The 20028-nt window shown below is 44.8% G+C and overlaps 1 protein-coding gene across 1 annotated transcript in view; it reads right to left on the bottom strand.

Moving 5' to 3' along the window:
- Positions 1 to 18226: 18226 nt before the first annotated feature.
- Positions 18227 to 20028, bottom strand: part of cdpf1 (cysteine rich DPF motif domain containing 1) — a 67296-nt gene continuing 65494 nt past the window's right edge. The window contains exon 5 of the mRNA XM_078220178.1: positions 18227 to 19598. Coding sequence (XP_078076304.1) covers positions 19501 to 19598 — 98 coding nt within the window. The 3' untranslated portion in view covers positions 18227 to 19500. The remainder of the gene's footprint in view (positions 19599 to 20028) is intronic.

The raw sequence follows: 20028 nt of genomic DNA, 5'->3' as shown, positions 1-20028 counted from the left end.
AGGCCCAGGACAGGGGGGTTTGGTCGCTCGCCCTGTCTTGTCAGCCTGGATCTGAAATGTCTCAACTTGTTGAGACTCTGAATTGGATTTGATTTGATTGAATTGGAAAAGTATTTTTAAAAATTTTTTTAAATTTCTTTCTCCCATCTGGAGTCCTTGAGTGTACAATACTCCTTGTCCAGTGGGCCTCCTTATCATCTCCCATGACTGTCCTCCCTAATCCTCCGTGTCTGGTTTTCATCCGAGACCTCAGATCATAGACTGGTACCAGTCACCAGTATCTGTGATCTATTGTACACAAGCTTATGCTCAAGCCAGCGAATGGTGTTCAGGAATGTGGCTAAAAGCTAGCATCCATCTTGTGTCGCTTTACTATCCTGAGCTCCTGTTAACATGGTGGAGTTTTCATGCATGCCTTTTGTGATTGTATAACGGTAAATTCATACATATTTATTATATACTATTTATTCCTACCAGGAGAATTGCTGTACGGGTACCTTTGAATATAAATTGTTATACAGGCACCTAAACCAAGGATATTGTTCCCTCTAAACCTATTCTTTAAATCTCCCTTCAACAGGAACAGTCCAGTTTCTCATACAAAATGATTACAGTATGTTAACTTATGTTTGAAGGGACTGAAAGAAAGCAGTTCAGCACCATGTTTGTGTCTAATGGGGGATGTTTGCCCTGACATTGGGAGTGTGGTAACCAATTGGGAATTAGTAGGAGCTTAGAAATTTCAGGAGTGTAGTCCCCAGAATTTGTGAGCCAGAAACAATTCTTGGGAGAAAAACACAGATTATTAATATCACAGAGAACGTCCAACAATGTCACAGGTAAATGTTATGATGTGGAGATGCCGGCGTTGGACTGGGGTGAACACAGTAAGAGTTTTAACAACACCAGGTTAAAGTCCAACAGGTTTATTTGGTAACAAAAACCATTCAAATGGTATTTGCTACCAAATAAACCTGTTGGACTTTAACCTGGTGTTGTTAAAACTCTTACAGGTAAATGTTCCCATTGACATTTGAACTGTGAATGTTTGTTCCAGCCAAAAGTCAGAAATTTGCTTATGTCACTTACACAAATGTAAATCTGACTCCGGTGCCTTGAAAAAAACAAATGGGGTAAGGAAATGCAAAAGGACAGCCATGACCACCTGCCCCTTTCTGTCTTCATTTAGTTAATCACGGTTGAAACAATGAAATCGATTCTCATTAAGAAAATAATTGTAACAATGGGAGAACAAGCTCTGCAACTGTCTACACATAATTTACACCGATAATGCAATGCAATTTACAACACACCTGCCATTTGCTTGGGTAAGATGTTAAATGACAGTTTCCTGCAGAACTCATTTGCTTACTCTGAAACATAATACCACATGGAACACATAGAACTTCAGTGTAAATATCAGTGGGGCAGGCAGGGAGGCTGAGGAAAATGCTATGCAGCATTCTAAAGGTGCAGCACGGACGTTAGTCTTCAGCAACAGGACTCCATAACCATCCCAGTGTCATTGGTCAGAAAGCCAAATCAGCCTTGAAGAGAACCTGAAGAGCTGTCGTGCAGGTAAATGAAATGAGAGGCCAGGCGTCGGTTGCAATCACCCAGAATAATGATGGCACACACAGGGAGCGCCAACTCTCTCACTATCTGATGACCCCAGTGCCACACAGCAAGAAATTCAACCAGTCCTGGCAGGCAACACTCTTACCATATTATCCCTTTCGGCATTGCTCACCCTGGGCACCAGCACACTCTATTTCTCTCATCGAAGAACTCACAGAACTGCACAATGATTTAAGGTAACCTCTCTTGCCCTATCCTGCAACATACAAGCCTGCAGATTTCCAGAAATACACAGCAACTGATTAGTACAAACAAAGAACAATACAGCACAGGAACAGGCCCTTCGGCCCTCCAAGCCCGCGCCGCTCCCCGGTCCAGGATTGAATCCTGAATCCAGGATCCCCGCCCAATTTTCCAGCCTATCTACATACCAATATCCTATCCACCGAGCTGTCCCCCACAGCTACGATGCTTTGTTCATTACAACCTATTAACTCACCCCCACCCCCCCATTCCAGACCATGTGATCTCCAGGGAGAGGCGAAAACCCAGAGTGAAAAACCCCAGGGCCAATATGGGGAAAAAAAAATCTGGGAAATTCCTCTCCGACCCCCTGAGGCGATCGAAACGAGTCCAGGAGATCACAATGGCCCTGATCGGAAAATGCTTCCCAACCCTAGTCATTTCCACTTCCACGAGAAACAAGGAACAATTAGCCCGCGCCGCTCCCTGGTCCAAACTAGACCACTCTTTTGTATCCCTCCATTCCCACTCCGTTCATATAGCTGTCTAGATAAGTCTTAAACGTTCCCAGTGTGTCCGCCTCCACCACCTTGCCCGGCAACACATTCCAGGCCCCCACGACCCTCTGTGTGAAATATGTCCTTCTGATATCTGTGTTAAACCTCCCCCCCTTCACCTTGAACCTATGACCCCTCGTGAACGTCACCACCGACCCGGGGAAAAGCTTCCCACCGTTCACCCTATCTATGCCTTTCATAATTTTATACACCTCTATTAAGTCTCCCCTCATCCTCCGTCTTTCCAAGGAGAACAACCCCAGTTTCCCCAATCTCTCCTCATAACCAAGCCCCTCCATACCAGGCAACATCCTGGTAAACCTCCTCTGTACTCTCTCCAAAGCCTCCACGTCCTTCTGGTAGTGTGGCGACCAGAACTGGACGCAGTATTCCAAATGCGGCCGAACCAACGTTCTATACATCTGCAACATCAGACCCCAACTTTTATACTCTATGCCCCGTCCTATAAAGGCAAGCATGCCATATGCCTTCTTCACCACCTTCTCCACCTGTGACGTCACCTTCAAAGATCTGTGGACTTGCACACCCAGGTCCCTCTGCGTCTCTACACCCTTTATGGTTCTTCCATTTATCGTGTAGCTCCTCCTTACATTATTCCCACCAAAATGCATCACTTCGCATTTATCAGGATTTATCAGTACATGCATAGAACCTTAGAACCATAGCAAAGTTACAGCACAGAAGGAGGACTTTCGGTCCATCTTATCCATGTCAACCCGAAGACACCAAGGTGCTCTTTCTAATCCCACTTTCCTGCACCTGGCCCACAGCCCTGTAGCATTTCAGGTGCAGATCCAAGTACTCTGCCTCCACCACCAACTCGGGCAGTGAATTCCAGACACCCACCACCCTTTGTGTTAAAATATTCTTCCTCATGTCCCCTCTACACTGTCTGCTGCTTATCTTGAATCTATGTCTCCTGCTTCTAGAATTCTCAAGTCAAGGGAAACAATTTTAGCCTGTCTACTCTATCTCTTCCCCTCATAATTTTATACACCTCAATCAAATCACGCCTCAGCCTTCTTTATTCCAAAGAAAATAACCTCAACCTATCCAATCTCTCCTCATAGCTATATTTTTCTAACCCTGGCAACATTCTTGTAAACCTCCTCTGCACTCTCTCCAGAGCAATTATGTCCTTCCTATAATGTGGTGACCAGAATTGCACACAATACTCCTGTTGTGACCTCACCAATGTTTTATACAATTCCAACATTACTGCTGGAATTCTATCGCCCCACCTGCCACGGATACGGAGCAGGTGAGGGACGGACAATGGAAATGTCCATTGACCTCGGGCGGGATTTTCTGGTCTCAGTTCAAGCAATGCCATAAAATCCTACCCCATATCCTTACTTTTATATTCTATACCTCTGCCAATGAAGAACATTCCATATGCCTTATTTCATAGATAGCAAAAGTTTCTACAAATATATAGAACGAAAAAGAGTGGCTAAAGTAAACATTGGTCCTGTAGAGGATGAGAAAGGGGATGTAATAACTGGAAATGAGAAAATGGCTGAAACATTGAACAGGTATTTTGTGACGGTCTTCACAGTGGAAGACATAAATAACATGCCAAAAATTGATGACAGGAAGGCTATGGCAGGTGAGGACCTAGAAACTATCTGTGGTAGTGTTGGGTAAGTTAATGGGGCTAAAAGTAGACAAGTCTCCTGGTCCTGATGGAATGCCTCCAGGGTACTAAAAGAGAAGGCGGGAGAAATAGCAAATGCACTAGTGGTAATTTACCAATTTAATTTAGTTTACCAATTTAATTAAATTTAGTTTACCAATTTAATTAAATTTACCAATTTAATTTAGTTCCCGCAGATTGGAAAACAGCAAATGTGGTGCCACTGTTTAAAAAAGGAGGTAGACAAAAGATGAGTAACTATAGGCCAGTTAGCTTAACTTCTGTAGTAGGGAAAATGCTTGAATCTATCATCAAGGAAGAAATAGCGAGACATCTGGATATAAATTGTCCCATTGGTAAGACACAGCATGGGTTTATGAAGGGAAGGTCATGTTTGACTAATTTGGTGGAATTCTTTGAGAACATTACATGTGCAGTGGACAATGGACAACCTGTGGATGTGGTGTATCTGGATTTCCAGAAGGCATTTGACAAGGTGCCGCACCAAAGACTGCAACATAAGATAAAGGTGCACGGTGTTACGGGTAATGTATTAGCATGGATAGAGGATTGGTTAACATAGAAACATAGAAAAACTACAGCACAAAACAGGCCCTTCGGCCCCACAAGTTGTGCCGAACATATCCCTACCTTTTAGGCCTACCTATAACCCTCCATCCGATTAAGTCCCATGTACTCATCCAGGAGTCTCTTAAAAGACCCTATTGAGTTTGCCTCCACCACCACTGACGGCAGCCGATTCCACTCGCCCACCACCCTCTGTGTGAAAAACTTCCCCCTAACATTTCCCCTGTACCTACCCCCCAGCACCTTAAACCTACATCCTCTTGTAGCAGCTATTTCCACCCTGGGAAAAAGCCTCTGAGAGTCCACCCGATCTATGCCTCTCAACATCTTATATACCTCTATTAGGTCTCCTCTCATCCTACGTCTCTCCGAGGAGAAAAGACTGAGCTCCCTCAGCCTATCCTCATAAGGCATGCCACTCAATCCAGGCAACATCCTTGTAAATCTCCTCTGCACCCTTTCAATCTTTTCCACATCCTTTCTGTAATGAGGCGACCAGAACTGAGCACAGTACTCCAAGTGGGGTCTGACGAGAGTCTTATATAGCTGCATCATTATCCCCGGACTCCTAAACTCAATCCCTCGATTGATAAAAGGCCAGCACACCATACGCCTTCTTAACCACCTCCTCCACCTGCGGGGCCGATTTTAGAGTCCTATGGATCTGGACCCCAAGGTCCTTCTGATCCTCTACAGTACTAAGAGTCTTTCCCTTTATATTGTACTCCTTCATCCCATTTGACCTGCCAAAATGGACCACTACACATTTATCTGGGTTGAAGTCCATCTGCCACTTCTCCGCCCAGTCTTGCATCCTATCTATGTCCCTCTGTAACTTCTGACATCCCTCCAGACTATCCACAACCCCACCAACCTTCGTGTCGTCGGCAAACTTACCAACCCATCCCTCCACTTACTCATCCAGGTCATTTATGAAAATGACAAACAGCAAGGGTCCCAGAACAGATCCCTGGGGCACACCACTGGTGACCGACCTCCATTTAGAAAAAGACCCATCTATACCCACTCTCTGCCTCCTTTGGGCAAGGCAGTTCTGGATCCACAGGGCAGCAGCCCCTTGGATCCCATGCCCTCTCACTTTTTCTAGAAGCCTTGCATGGGGGACCTTATTGAACGCCTTGCTAAAATCCATATAAACCACATCTACCGCTTTCCCTTCGTCAATGTGTTTAGTCACATTTTCGAAGAACTCCACCAGGCTCGTGAGGCACAATCTGGCTTTGACAAAGCCATGCTGAGTATTCTTGAGCATACTAAACCTCTCTAAATGCTCATAAATCTTGTCCCTCAGGATCTTCTCCATCAGCTTACCAACCACTGAGGTTAGACTCACCAGTCAGTAATTTCCTGGGCTATCCCTATTCCCCTTCTTGAAAATAGGAACCACATCCACAATCCTCCAATCCTCCGGCACCTCCCCCGTCTCCATCGATGACGCAAAGATCATCGCCAGAGGCTCTGCAATCTCTTCCCTCGCCTCCCACAGTAACCTGGGGTACATCCCATCCGGACCCGGCGACTTATCTATCTTGATGCCATTCAAAGATTCCAGCACAGCCTCTTTGCTAAATTCCACATATTCAATCTTTTCAGTCCACCGCAAGCCCTAGTTAACTAACAGAAAGCAAAGAATGGGGGTAACTGGGTGTTTTTCTGGTTGGTGATCAGTGACTAGTGGTGTGCCTCGGGGATCAGTGTTGGGACCGCAATTATTTACGATTTACATAGATGATTTGGAGTTGGGGACCAAGTGTAGTGTGTCAAAATTTGCAGATGGCTGGCAGAGCAAAGTGTGCAGAGGATGCTGAAAGTCTGCAAAGGGATATAGATAGTCTAAGTGAGTGGGCGAGGGTCTGGCAGATGGAGTACAATGTTGGTAAATGTGAGGTCATCCATTTTGGTAGGAATAACAGCAAAGTGGACTATTATTTAAATGGCAAAAAATTGCAGCATGCTGCTGTGCAGAAGGACCTGGGTGTCCTTGTGCAAGAATCACAAGGAGTTGGTTTGCAGGTGCAGCAGGTAATTAAGAAGGCAAATGGAATTTTGTCCTTCATTGCTAGAGGGATGGAGTTTAAAAACAGCGAGGTTATGTTGCAGCTGTATAAGGTGCTGGTGAGGCCACACCTGGAGTACTGTGTACAGTTTTGGTCTCCTTACTTGAGAAAGGATATACTGGCACTGGAGGGGGTGCAGAGGAGATTCACTAGGTTGATTCCGGAGTTGAGAGGGTTGGCTTATGAGGAGAGACTGTGTAGACTAGGGTTATACTCATTGAAATTCAGAAGAATGAGGGGAGATCTGATAGAAACATATAGATTATGAAGGGAATAGATAAGATAGAAGCAGGGAAGTTGTTTCCACTGGCGGGTGAAACTAGAACTAGAGGGCATGGCCTCAAAATAAAGGGAAGCAGATTTAGGACTAAGTTGAGGAGGAACTTCTTCACACAAAGGGTTGTGAATCTGTGGAATTCCCTGCGCAGTGCAACAGTTAAGGCTACCTCATGGAATGTTTTTAAGGCAAGGATAGATACATTTTTGAACAGTAAAGGAATTAAGGGTTATGGTGAGCGGGCGGGTAAGTGGAGCTGAGTCCACGAAAAGATCAGCCATTGAATGGCGGAGCAGGCTCGAAGGGCCAGATGGCCTACTCCTGCTCCTAGTTCTTATGTTCTTATGTTCATAGACCTCCCTCAAACATATTTCACGAACCTGACACTCTCACAAGTAGACCTGTTGAACACCACCTTGGCACACTTGTCACTCTGTGATCGACTGAAAGCCTCACCTCCATTCTTTCCTCTTTGTATAATTCTCACCAGGGGTTGTGTGAGGGGTGGGGGGATGAGGCAAGGCAAACAGGGATGGAGCCTGGGGGAATGGGCTTGGGAGGTAGGTTATACACATTCAGAAAGCCCAAACCGCATTCAAAATCCAGTGTCAAAGTCAGCAGCTCCCTGCCCCCATTAAGAGTCTAAAACTAGAGGGTAGAGGTTTAAGGTGAGAATGGAAAGATACAAAAGAGTCCAGAGGGGCAGTTTTTTCAGACAGAGGGTGGTGAGTATCTGGAACGAGCTGCCAGAGGTGGCAGTCGAGGGGGTGTAATTTTGTCTTTTAAAAAGCATTTAGACAGTTACATGGGTAAGATGGGTATAGAGGGATATGGGCCAAACGTGGGCAACTGGGACTAGCTTAATAGTAAAAACTGGGCAGCATGGTCAGGTGGGCCAAAGGGCCTATTTCCATGCTGTAAACCTGTATGACTCTATAAGAAACACACCTCGACCCCTATTCAGCTCTGCAGGCTGGCCCTCTGCACCAGTACATTGGCACCACCTTCCAACCCTGCTCAATATATAGTTCATCCAAGAGGATTACCGGAGGGGCCCAGGGCCGGATTTTCCAACCGCTCTCGCCCCAAGACCGGAAAATCCCGCCCAATGTCAACAGACTTTGCATGCACTGCTTCCCGCTATGATTCCCAGGCAGGCGGGATGGAAAATTTCCGCAGAGTTAATTTAATCTGTCCTGTTTTCCACCCTTTCATCTGCCATCCCATTTGTTCTTTCCTCCCCTCCCCACTTTCCTTGACTTGTTTAAAAACTAATATCTCCAATTACTTTTAATCCTCTAAAGGGTCATCAGCCTCAAACATTTGGTGGTACCTTGTGCCCTCCCACATGGTGAGTATACTGGGGGACGAGCATTTAATTAGATGAGAGGATATTGAGTGGGGGTCCTGCAGGTGGATGGCCTTCCTGCCTGCCCCGCCACCAATTGAGGCCCTTGAGTAGGGCTTAATTGCCCACTTAACAGCCTCATCCCACTGCCAATGGTATTAACACAGCGGTGGATTGAGGGGCTCACTATATTAAAGCCTGGTATGTTTCTTCATGGGCTAACAAAGGGGCCCGGCATCAGGATGGGCTACTGCCACTGAAAGCCAACCCCTGCTCTTGCTGCAGACCCCCATAATCTCCCCCGCATCTATTCCCACCATTACTCACCTGTGCCTGGGTCCTTTCTTGGTCCAAGCCCCCAGGTACTGGTGGTAACACTGAGTAGAGAAGAGGCTGGCACCTCTCAGTGGCCAGGACCTCTGCACCCTGGGTTTTTAATCCTGGGGAGGACCTGCTTCTCACCTGGCTCAGGATGTGGCAGGCCTTCCAGAAAGGCCATTCATGTTAACCCGATTCCTTGCTTTTACTCCCTGTTTTATTGTTTTCATTTCTGTATCTTTGTGCAGTTTTCTCACCTCATCTTATTAATTTCAAGTTTTATCGTTTGCGTCATCAATACAATCGAAACTCATTAGAGAAAATTATAGGTTGCCTGAAGTGTAATTTAAAGCAGCCATTTATAATCTGCACATATATAGTTTGTCCTGGATTCAGACAGAGGAAGGCGTTTAGCTGTCAGAGATTCTTTGTCGAAGCATCTACAACCCAGAAGTGATCAGATGTCTGTTAGTCAAAAAATTATCTTTCTTACTCAGGTATCATGTGCTGTGCAGCACAGAGGGCCAACAAAATGAGAACAATGAGAAGTCAGGCAGTATGCCTGGAGATCACCCACCCTAGAGAGTCCACAAGAGATCCTGTCCTACCAGATAATGATGGAGAAACTTTCACTAAGGAGGCAATGTGACACCTCATTGAAAAGTTAAAAGAAGACCTTCAACCAATTGTCCTCTCACAGAGTCTTGTCAGCAGCTATGTAAGTAACCACAGCCCTCAATGTTATCATTTCTGTCAGGCATTGGTGATATGTGCAACAACACCCAGAGTGTTACGAGCTCAAAGAGTACAGTGCTTCCAGTACATGTCTTTATTAGAACTGAATGTAACATAGCTGTCCCCAGTCTGTGCTGAGTGGTAGAGGTCACATGACCATCGCAAGCCAGGCAGTACATGATTGCATCCCCATGCCCAAACACAGAGGGTCTGTACTCATTAGGTTAAGAATGCCATATTCCATAGGACTTCTGACTTCATCACAAGTGGCATGTGACTATTGTGGGAAAGGGAGAGGTCCAACACGGGATCATTGGATTCCCCAGAGTGCAGAAGGCCACTGCAGAACTCATGACATTTTTAAAGCAGTTCATACCTCAAGAGGCAAGAATACTGTTCCTTAGATCTGATCAGCTTCAGTGAAGCCCCACTTTGGAGTATAAATATCCATAGAGAGAGAAGCTTTTGTGATATCTTCATCTTTTGACATTCAAACTTCTATGATTCATTCACTGGAGTGCGGCAACGATGTGGATGGATCTGAGGTGACAAACTATTTCATCTGGATTCCCGTGGGGCTTTTGTTTGTATCATGTCTGAGGAAGCCAAGACTGCAGTGGACTAATTGGCAAAATGCCTGTTTCCCTCCCCTCCCCTCCCCTCCCCAGGAAAGCAAACAAACGGATAGGCAAGGTTAAAAATCAAACAGGAAGTTTTGATTGCAGCAACAAAATGAAAACATTTCTTGAAGAGATATTGAAGTTATTACAAAACAGTAAGTAATAATTGAGTTTATTTATTATTGTCGCAAGTAGGCTTACATTAACACTGCAATGAAATTACTGTGAAAATCTCCTAGTTACCACACTCCGGTGCCTGTTCGGGTACACAGAAGGAGAATTGAGCATGGCCACTGCACCTAATCAGCACACGTTTTGAAATGTGGGAGGAAATCAGAGCACCCAGAGGAAACCCACGCAGACACGGGGAGAACGTGCAAACTCCACACAGACAGTGATCCAAGCCGGGAATCAAACCCAGATCCCTGGCGCTGTGAGCCAGCAGTGCTAACCACTGTGCCACCGTGTTGCCCATATAACATTAACATGGTTGACATTAAACATTTTCAAACAGTTCCAAAGGATTTTCTGACTAATTGATTTGAGAACTGGAGCACCAAGAATAATTCTAATACATACAAAAAACAATAACAGTAAATCAATATCAATAAATGGGAGAACAATTGAACAAGGACAAATTATTTTTTAAAAATTACAGTGCCAGCTCACAGGATTGCCTGTGCATCAATTGTGGCTAAGTGTAGCAAGGAGTGGACTCTGCAAATGGGGAGCACGCTATTCCCTCATGCTCCTCACCACTCCTCATGAAAGGATGCCTGTTGTGTCAAGGTTATGATCCCTGTGCTCTGACAGTCATCATCAGAGGGTTTGGAGCTGGGTTGCTGCTGCTTCAAGGGGACATGAGGAGAGGTAGCATGTGATGCAGGGGTACTGCTGATTCTTAGGCCTGAGCTGCACCTATAGTGAGAGCCAGAATGGAGAATAAGCAAAAGCAAGGTGAGGTATAGTACAGCTGTGTTTGGTTTATGCAGCTTAAACTGGGCTGAAAGAACCTGGCAAATGTTAACCACCATCTGCTCAATTTGGCTTGACCTCTCACTCGGGTCAAGATATTTCCCTGCTCACCTTCAGTTGCCCTACAGAGGGCGCCATGTCATTTCTGTCCTGCAAGTTGCAGTGCAAAATCCCATTAAAATTGAACGAGCAAACAGAAGGCGAAATACCAGTGGATGCCTATTGTTGCCCTGCTACAGCAAACTATGGGCCATAAAGTTTAGGAGTGCAGTTGGAAGCATTACTATTTTTCAGTGGGTCAGGAAAACCATCTGTTTTGTGATGCACTTTCACAGATTTCATTGGAAACAGAAAATTATTTATTAATAAGAAAAACTGTACAGCAGTACAGCAGCCACTCAGCTGCATCTAGTCCCCTACATGTCTTCTGCCTCAGAGAGGACTCCACCCTCTGGTGGTGGTTCCCCACCCTCAGTCCCAATTGGTCCCCCAAGCCACGTGACCCTTACCTGCTGTGTTGCCCTTAAAAGGACAATCACCGCAAATCATCACATGGTGTTGGTATATCAAGTCTCCATCATTAGCTGCTCAAGGGGAGACCACTTTGAGCTCTCGTTTATAAATACCATCATAACTGAGACGCCAGACCACCAATTTGGAACTCTCTATTAGTTATTTTACCTAAAGATTTCTGAGCTATGACTTGTCACCCATTATTGTCTTATCTGCGAATGACTCATGCCCAACAGCACAGAGGAGATTCCAACTAATTGGGTAAAGTTAATTGGATGAAGAGATTAAAAATATAGGTTTGGTGCTGTGTTAGTTTTCATTGTGGTTTTATTCTTGTGGTGCTGCAGGCTGAATGAATACCAACAGGTTAACAATTGGGCAAGATTTGAAATATTTATGCTTTTGACATTTGGTTCAATTATTTTTTAAAGGAACAATAGCTACAGTAATTAGAGTGTAATGTGATGTTCATGAATTATTAAAAATTTTGCACATGGCAACATACTTACTGTCCATAAATAATACTTCCTTTATGAGGCAGCTAGGGCAGTTTTAGAAGCTATTTCATCCCAGTACTTTCAGTGCTAAAGAGGGCCCACCATAGCTAAGGTTGGGTGTTGTGTTGGAACACCTGCTTGTCCACCTTTTGTGCAAGACCCCATCTTGATAAAGGAGTTTAAAGGCATACTTGGAACAACTGCCCCAAGGATCATTAAGGGACAGATGACCAAATAGATAAGCTTAGAGCTTAGCAAGCGTGTTGCAATTTTGCTCGCCAGCACTGCAAATAATGATAAGCCATAAGATATAGGAACTGAATTAGGCCATTTCGCCCATCGAGTCTGCTCTGCCATTCGATCATAGCTGTTACCTTTCTCAACCCTATTCTCCCGCTTTTCCCTACAACCTTTGATTCCTGACCAATTTCTCCTGACAAAGAGCAGGTGAACAGGAATAAAGATGCCATGAGAATTGTAAGCGTTACTTAAAGTATTTGCTGTTGAAGATCGACTAACCACCCTGTTTCCAAAGAGGACTTTTGAGACAACCTCTGGGACACTTGATCAAGACTTCATCAACAATCTATCAGCATTTATTCTTGACATTCTCTCAGGACTTTACCTAAGGAGAGAGAGTGCTGCAGAACTTATACAAGAAAGGAAGTGCTTCATGGTCACCTTACTCAATATCCCCTTGAGTCGGGAGGAAGAATGGGAGAAGGTGAGAATGGGAGAGTGGCACAACTGGAGGTAAAAGGGGGCAGTAGGGTGACGAAGGCTGCAAATTTCTGCTGACTTGCTGCAAGCTAGCAATCATGAGAGACCAGTCATTACCACCTGTAATTGTATCAGGTCAAATTCAAGAGCGACAAGAGGGAGCATCAGAGGGAGCATTAGATAGCCCACACTTAGAAGGGATGCTCACCCCCATCAAACTGAAGAAAGGTATCTGGAGCATTTTTGACACCAGCCTCATCTCTTCAGACTGCAGATTTCTTTTTTTATTCATTTGGGGAGTGTAGCTGACCCAGCATTCATTGTCCATCCTTAACTACCCTCTATTTCAGGAGACATTTGAGAGTCAGCCACATTACTGTGGCTCTGGAGACACGTGTAGGCCAGATCAAATAAGCCTGATGAAGGGGCAGCGCTCCAAAAGCTCGTGCTACCAAATAAGCCTTTTGGACTTTAACCTGGTATTGTGAGATTCCTTACTGAGACCAGGTAAGGACGGCAGATTTTGTTCCCTAAAGGACATTAGTGAACCAGATGGGATTGTACAACAATCGACTAATAATCACAGACATGGGGTCAGATTTTTCTCTGGTGATGGAAGCAGGAATGGAGTCGGGAATGACAACATTTTTACCAAAAATTCAGACTTGTGGTGCCTTATGATCCTGTTATTTTCGTGTAGCCTTTCCACTGGTTGGGAGGGCTTTCAGTCACAATCCCTACGGGCACCTCTTCCGAGGTCAGGGTAGAAATTGTGCACCTTATAGGAAATTATAATTTTTGAATTCTGGTGCAGGTTTTGGAAGCATTAAATAAAACCCACCTCACTGGAGAGTTCATGAGCCCTGTGCGACGCCTCCTGTAGAGTCAGGGTCATTCTGACAGGTAAGTGTTAAATATTTTGACAACTTCAAATGTCACCATTTGATGCTGTATTGTAACGTAGATGTGTTTTAACTGCAGAGATTCATCATAGGACCCTGACCAAAAGGGTAGGTTGACCATCACATTGACCAGCATTATTCAAGTTTAAGATGCAAGAGAGCACTTTCCATTTTAGGAAAAATTGAAAATTGTAGAAAAATGTTCTGGCTCTCTCCTGTACAGTTTGGGACAGTGATTCAAGTGTCTAGAGATCTTAACCTTTGAAAAACATTGCCCTGATGTTAAAAGTTAAAAACATCTAAGTCCTTGCTCCAGACCTTTGTTAACAGGCAATCTACTTTGAAATGGAAAAAGCTCCATCTGTAGTTGAGAAAACAAACAGCATCTGGTTTTCAGTCCCAGTGAATCCCATCCTTTACATTTCCATGTATGTTTTAATTGCTCAAGCTATTGTGAATGCTTGGATGAGTTTCACAAGCCCCGGAATCAGTTTTCTCGAGAAGTGGCTATATTCACAGATTGGTTGATGGTTTTAAGAGGTTATTAAAGGATTGTCTCCCTTTGAAATGGTAAGTGAATAAGTGTTTGTTTTTTCAACAGATTGACCACTTGAGGATATTTAATTTTATTAATGGTTTTATGAAGGAGAGATTTTTTTCAATACAAAGTGTGTTTGAATGACAACTCTATTACGTTGTTAGAAATTTGTTTTATCCATTTCAAACACATGGTCCTGATGTCAGCCCATAGTGGCAATAGGAAAGCGGCTATGGAGGATATATGGGGGCCATGGAGAGTGAGCAGGGGCATAGAGGGGGCATGGAGGAGTAAGATTTCAGCAGCATTTGAAAGATATTGGGAGTTAGGCTGCTGTCCCTGAAAATAAAGGTGCGTCATTTATTCAGCCAGCTTCACAATTACATTTCTCCCACTTTGCATTGCAGTTTGTAAATCCCATCCCCTCATCACCCACATCTCAGAGGTAACAAATATTGGGGTAATGAGGTTCAGAAACTGAAGGAGAAAATCTGGGCTATGAGGTCAAACATCACCAGAACTACTAAGGAATTTCATTTCATTCACTAAATCTGCAATTAAAAAGATAGCATCAATAGTGATGGCCATATTACCACTGGATTGTTGCACCTGAGAGTGACCATCCAGAAACAACTGCAATCATATCATATGAGCTAGACTCCAAATTGATATCACTGCCTTCAGTGAGACCCATCGTTGTAAGGAGGGGAAGCTGAAGGAATAAGGGGGATACACCTTCAACTGGAATGGAAAGGCTGACGGTGACCCTTGTATCCACAGAGTTGGTTCTGCCACCTAGAATAGTGTTAAGATGATGGAGAAAAACCACATAATTATACAGAAATATTGGACTTGGGTTTTACATTTTAAAATGGATATAAACCTCGAAGATGCCTGAAAATGTATAGTTAGCCACAGACAGGAATGACTGCAGGATGGTTCTCTAAGGGACAATTTAACCCCTCCCTGTGTTTCCAGACAATGTACTTCTAAAAGGATCCAAAGACTGATTACCATCTCTGGAAAAGACAACGGAATGATGTGGAGATGCCGGCGTTGGACTGGGGTAAGCACAGTAAGAAGTCTCACAACACCAGGTTAAAGTCCAACAGGTTTATTTGGTAGCAAATACCATAAGCTTTCGGAGCACAACTCCTTCGTCAGATGGAGTGGATATCTGCTCTCCAACAGTGCACAGACACAGAAATCAAGTTACAGAATACTAATTAGAATGCAAATCTCTACAGCCAGCCAGGTCTTAAAGGTACAGACAATGTGGGTGGAGGGAGCATTCAACACAGGTTAAAGAGATGTGCATTGTCTCCAGACAGAACAGCTAGTGAGATTCTGCAAGATCAGGGGGAAAGCTGTGGGGGTTACTGATAATGTGATATAAATCCAACATCCCGGTTTAGGCCGTCCTCATGTGTGCGGAACTTGGCTATCAGTTTCTGCTACGCGACTCTGCGCTGTCGTGTGTCGTGAAGGCCGCCTTGGAGAATGCTTACCTGAAGATCCAAGGCTGAATGCCCGTGACTGCTGAAGTGCTCCCCCACAGGAAGAGAACAGTCTTGCCTGGTGATTGTCAAGCGGTGTTCATTCATCCGTTGTCGTAGCGTCTGCATGGTTTCCCCAATGTACCATGCCTCGGGACATCCTTTCCTGCAACGTATCAGGTGGACAATGTTGGCCGAGTTGCAAGAGTAGGCACCGTGTACCTGGTAGATGGTGTTCTCACGTGAGATGATGGCATCCGTGTCGATGATCCGGCACGTCTTGCAGAGGTTGCTGTGGCAGGGTTGTGTGGTGTCGTGGTCACTGTTCTCCTGAAGGCTGGGTAGTTTGCTGCGGACAATGGTCTGTTTGAGGTTGCGTGGTTGTTTGAAGGCAAGAAGTGGAGGTGTGGGGATGGCCTTGGCGAGATGTTCGTCTTCATCAATGACATGTTGAAGGCTCCGGAGGAGATGCCGTAGCTTCTCCGCTCCGGGGAAGTACTGGACGACGAAGGGTACTCTGTCCACCGTGTCCCGTGTTTGTCTTCTGAGGAGGTCGGTGCGGTTTTTCGCTGTGGCGCGTCGGAACTGTTGATCGATGAGTCGAGCGCCATATTCTGTTCTTATGAGGGCATCTTTCAGCGTCTGGAGGTGTCTGTTGCGATCCTCCTCATCCGAGCAGATCCTGTGTATTCGGAGGGCTTCGATTACATTTTCTTCCTTTGGAGTCATGGTGAGCAACCACTGAAACAACTATATGATGACATCAACAAGTTTCATCCCACCATCAGACTCACCATGGACTACTCTCCGGAATCGGTTGCATTCTTGGACACACGCATCTCCATTAAGGACGGTCACCTCAGCACCTCACTGTACCGCAAGCCCACGGATAACCCCACGATGCTCCACTTCTCCAGCTTCCACCCTAAACACGTTAAAGAAGCCATCCCCTACGGACAAGCCCTCCGAATACACAGGCAGTAGGTAAACTGTAATGGATCCAGGTAGTCTGGGAGGCTGGAATTGATTCGTGCCATGATTAACCTTTCGAAGCACTTCATAATGATGGATGTCAGAGCCACCGGCCAACAGTCATTAAGGCACGCTGCTTGGTTTTTCTTGGGTACCGGGATGATGGCCATCTTCTTGAAGCAGATAGGGACCTCAGATTGTTGTAAAGAAAGGTTGAAGATGTCTGTGAATACCTCCGCCAGCTGATCCGCGCAGGATCTGAGTGCACATCCGGGTACCCCATCCGGGCCAGTTGCTTTCTGTGGGTTGACCTTCAAGAAAGCTGCTCTGACATCTGCACTGGTGGCCCCAGATACAGGTTCATCCAGGGCTTCCAGGGTAGAGGGCTTGCTCTCGCTGATCTCTTGCTCAAAACGGGCGTGGAATGCATTGAGCTCATCAGGGAGAGGTGCGTTGGAGCCGGCGATTTTACATGCCTTCATCTTGTAGCAGACCTTGCCATAGTCGGCGGGGGTCGGTGTGACTAGCCTGGGACTCTAACTTGGGTTCATCTGACTTGAACACCTCAGACCTGGACTTCAGCAAGCTGTGGATTTCTCTCTTCATCCTTGGTTTCCAGTTAGGAAACACGCAGATTTGCTTCTTTGGCACACAAACTTCTACACACTTACTAATGAAGTAGTTACTGTAGTGGCGTACTCGTTCAGGCTGGTCGCAGAGTTTAAATACTGACCACTGATTCTAAGCAGTCCATAGGAGATCATCCGATTCCTCAGACCAATATTGCATGACTTTCTTTGATGGATTCTCCCACTTCAGTTTTTGCTTGAAGCCGGGAGCAGGAGCACAGCCTTGTGGTCTGATTTGCCAAAGTGTAGGCAGGCGATAGAGCGGTAGGCATGCTTGATATTTCTGTAAGAAGTCTCACAACATCAGGTTCAAGTCCAACAGGTTTATTTGGTAGCACAATAAACCTATTGGACTTTAACCTGGTGTTGTGAGACTTCTTACTGTGTTTACCCCAGTCCAACGCCGGCATCTCCACATCATGATATTTGTGTAGCAGTGGTCTAGGATGTTTAGGCCTTTGGTGGAACAGGAGACGTATTGGTGATAACTTGGTAGTATGGTCTTGAGCTTGGCCTGATTGAAGTCCCTGGTCACGATGAACAAGGCCTCAGAATGTTTTGTCTAAAGGCTATTTGTAGTGGTGTATGCTTCGTCCAGTGCGATCTTCATGTCCGCATGGTGTGGGATGTAAACTGCCATCAGGATAACGGAGGTGAACTCCCACGGAAGGTAGTAGGGGCGGCATTTTAGCGTCAAGTATTCTAGGTCCGGGGAACAGAAACTCGCCAGTGTTGCTATGTCTAGGCACCATGAGGTGTTGATTAGGAAGCAGACCTCACCTCCTCTAGCTTTGCCTGAGACCACTGTATGGTCCATTCGATGGATTGAGAAGCCCTCTGGTTGTAGGGCACAGTCTGGTGAAGCAGGAGTGAACCACATCTCCGTGAAACAGAGCACACAGCAGTCCCTCAGTTCTGACCATCAAAGAGGGATTCACTCTTAAAGTAATGTTGTGGGAAAATCACCACTCGGAGTCAGACTTAAAGATTCAACACGCAGTTTTATTGGACAAAGCTTTGGGAGAAGCGCTGGGCTCTCCGCAGTGCACGCAGTCACCTTCTCAACTTTAAAATGGCAGTTGAGCATCCTTTACACATTTTCAAATAATGGACAAGTACGGACATTAGCCGTTAGCACATCGTTATACATAGAGTAGATGCATTTATGCATTTTTTTCCCCCATCAAAGACTGATCTCGTTACAAAAACTCATTGTTTTGGTTCTGCTTTATCTCAAGCTAAGGTGCCTCAAGATCTGATCTGTTTCCTGCAGCAATTTAAACACTAACAGGTTTTAACTTGCTGTGCAATGTCTGTGCCCAAGTCAGCACACCTTAATGTCTTTTCCCACAGTCCATTTTGCGCCAGGTAACCATCTTGTATCCTTTAATTTTGATTTTACTCCAACAGTAAATGGAGACTTGGGCTGGAATTTTACTGCCCCCGCCTGCCACGGGATTCGGAGCAGGTGAGGGGCAGAACATGGAAAGGTCCATTGACCTCGGGTGTGATTTTAATGTTTTGAGACGGTCGAGGCTGTAAAATCCCACCCTTGGAGTAGAAGAATAAGGAAGTCATGCTGAGCCTTGGTGAAAAACAAATGCACCCCAGGTCAAATTTTACGTCCAATTCTGAGCACCATATTTTTGAAAGGATTTGCTAGCTTTGGAAAGGCCACAGAACAGATTTACGAGTGGTATCACTGAACAGTTGAGATAGAGTATGTGAAGAGAAATAGCTAAAGGGTCAATAACCCGAGGACACAAATTTAAATCGATTAACAAAATAACCAGGGGTAGATGTGAAAAATGGATGAAACTTGAAATAGACTGCCTGTTACAGTGGTGGAAACAGATTCAATGGTAGCTTTCAAAAGGGACTTGGATAAATACCAAATGAGAAAAAAATACAGGGATATGAGGAAAGAATAGGGGTGTCAAAGTAAATAGATTGCTCTTCAAAAAGAGTTGAAGAGGATTCACTAGTTAAAGTGGATTCCTGCTTTGCTGCACTCTTCTCATAATAATTGCATTGTCACTGTTGCCACATATGGAGATTGCTTTTTGGTGACTTGTCCATTTGTAGCAAGATGAATCCAACCAATCTTCATCAAATGAAATCTTTTCTTGTCCTGGTTCTCATCCAGAGCACAAACTCTGCTTTTTGTTACCAAGCAGATGTATGATTAGAGATTTCATATGACATCTTTTACCCAGCAATGGCAGCATACACAATCAAACAAAGTAATAAAGTGACAGGCTATCTCAGGAGAAATGAACTCAGATAACTTACTTGTGATCCCTGGATGTTCAAAAATGAACAAATGATTATCCATGCTACACTGCTTTTTCTTCCCCCTGTGAAGTAGAAGCAAGGAGACATCTGAGAATTTGATAACATCTCCGAGGTCGGGAATAACATGTAGAAAGACTACAGCTACAGTGGGCAAGTAAAGACCAGTGGGATGCATTGTATCCAATGGATCTGGAAAATTATCAGGTTGAGACACTGAATAGACCTCTTTCCAACAGGTGTCTAGACTAGGTCTTCTGGGTCACAAGCAGTCTCGATGTTCTGGTAGTTCAGTCTTAAAGCCTAGGCATCCCATGGCTACTTGTGCTTTCTTATTTGCTGGCTTGCCCTGTGAGTTTTGTAGGTCTGGAAATATGGAAAGGGCCAAATTTTGCTTTGCCTCATTAATGGATTGATCTACCATTTTTAGACATCAATAATTGCATTACTAATTCAAAATTGCTTTTGTCAACATTTAATTGGACATTTTGTTTA

The sequence above is a fragment of the Mustelus asterias genome, chromosome 9, assembly GCF_964213995.1.
Source record: "Mustelus asterias chromosome 9, sMusAst1.hap1.1, whole genome shotgun sequence".
Classification (NCBI taxonomy): Eukaryota; Metazoa; Chordata; class Chondrichthyes; order Carcharhiniformes; family Triakidae; genus Mustelus; species Mustelus asterias.
This window is presented reverse-complemented; position numbering and strand designations above follow the sequence as displayed.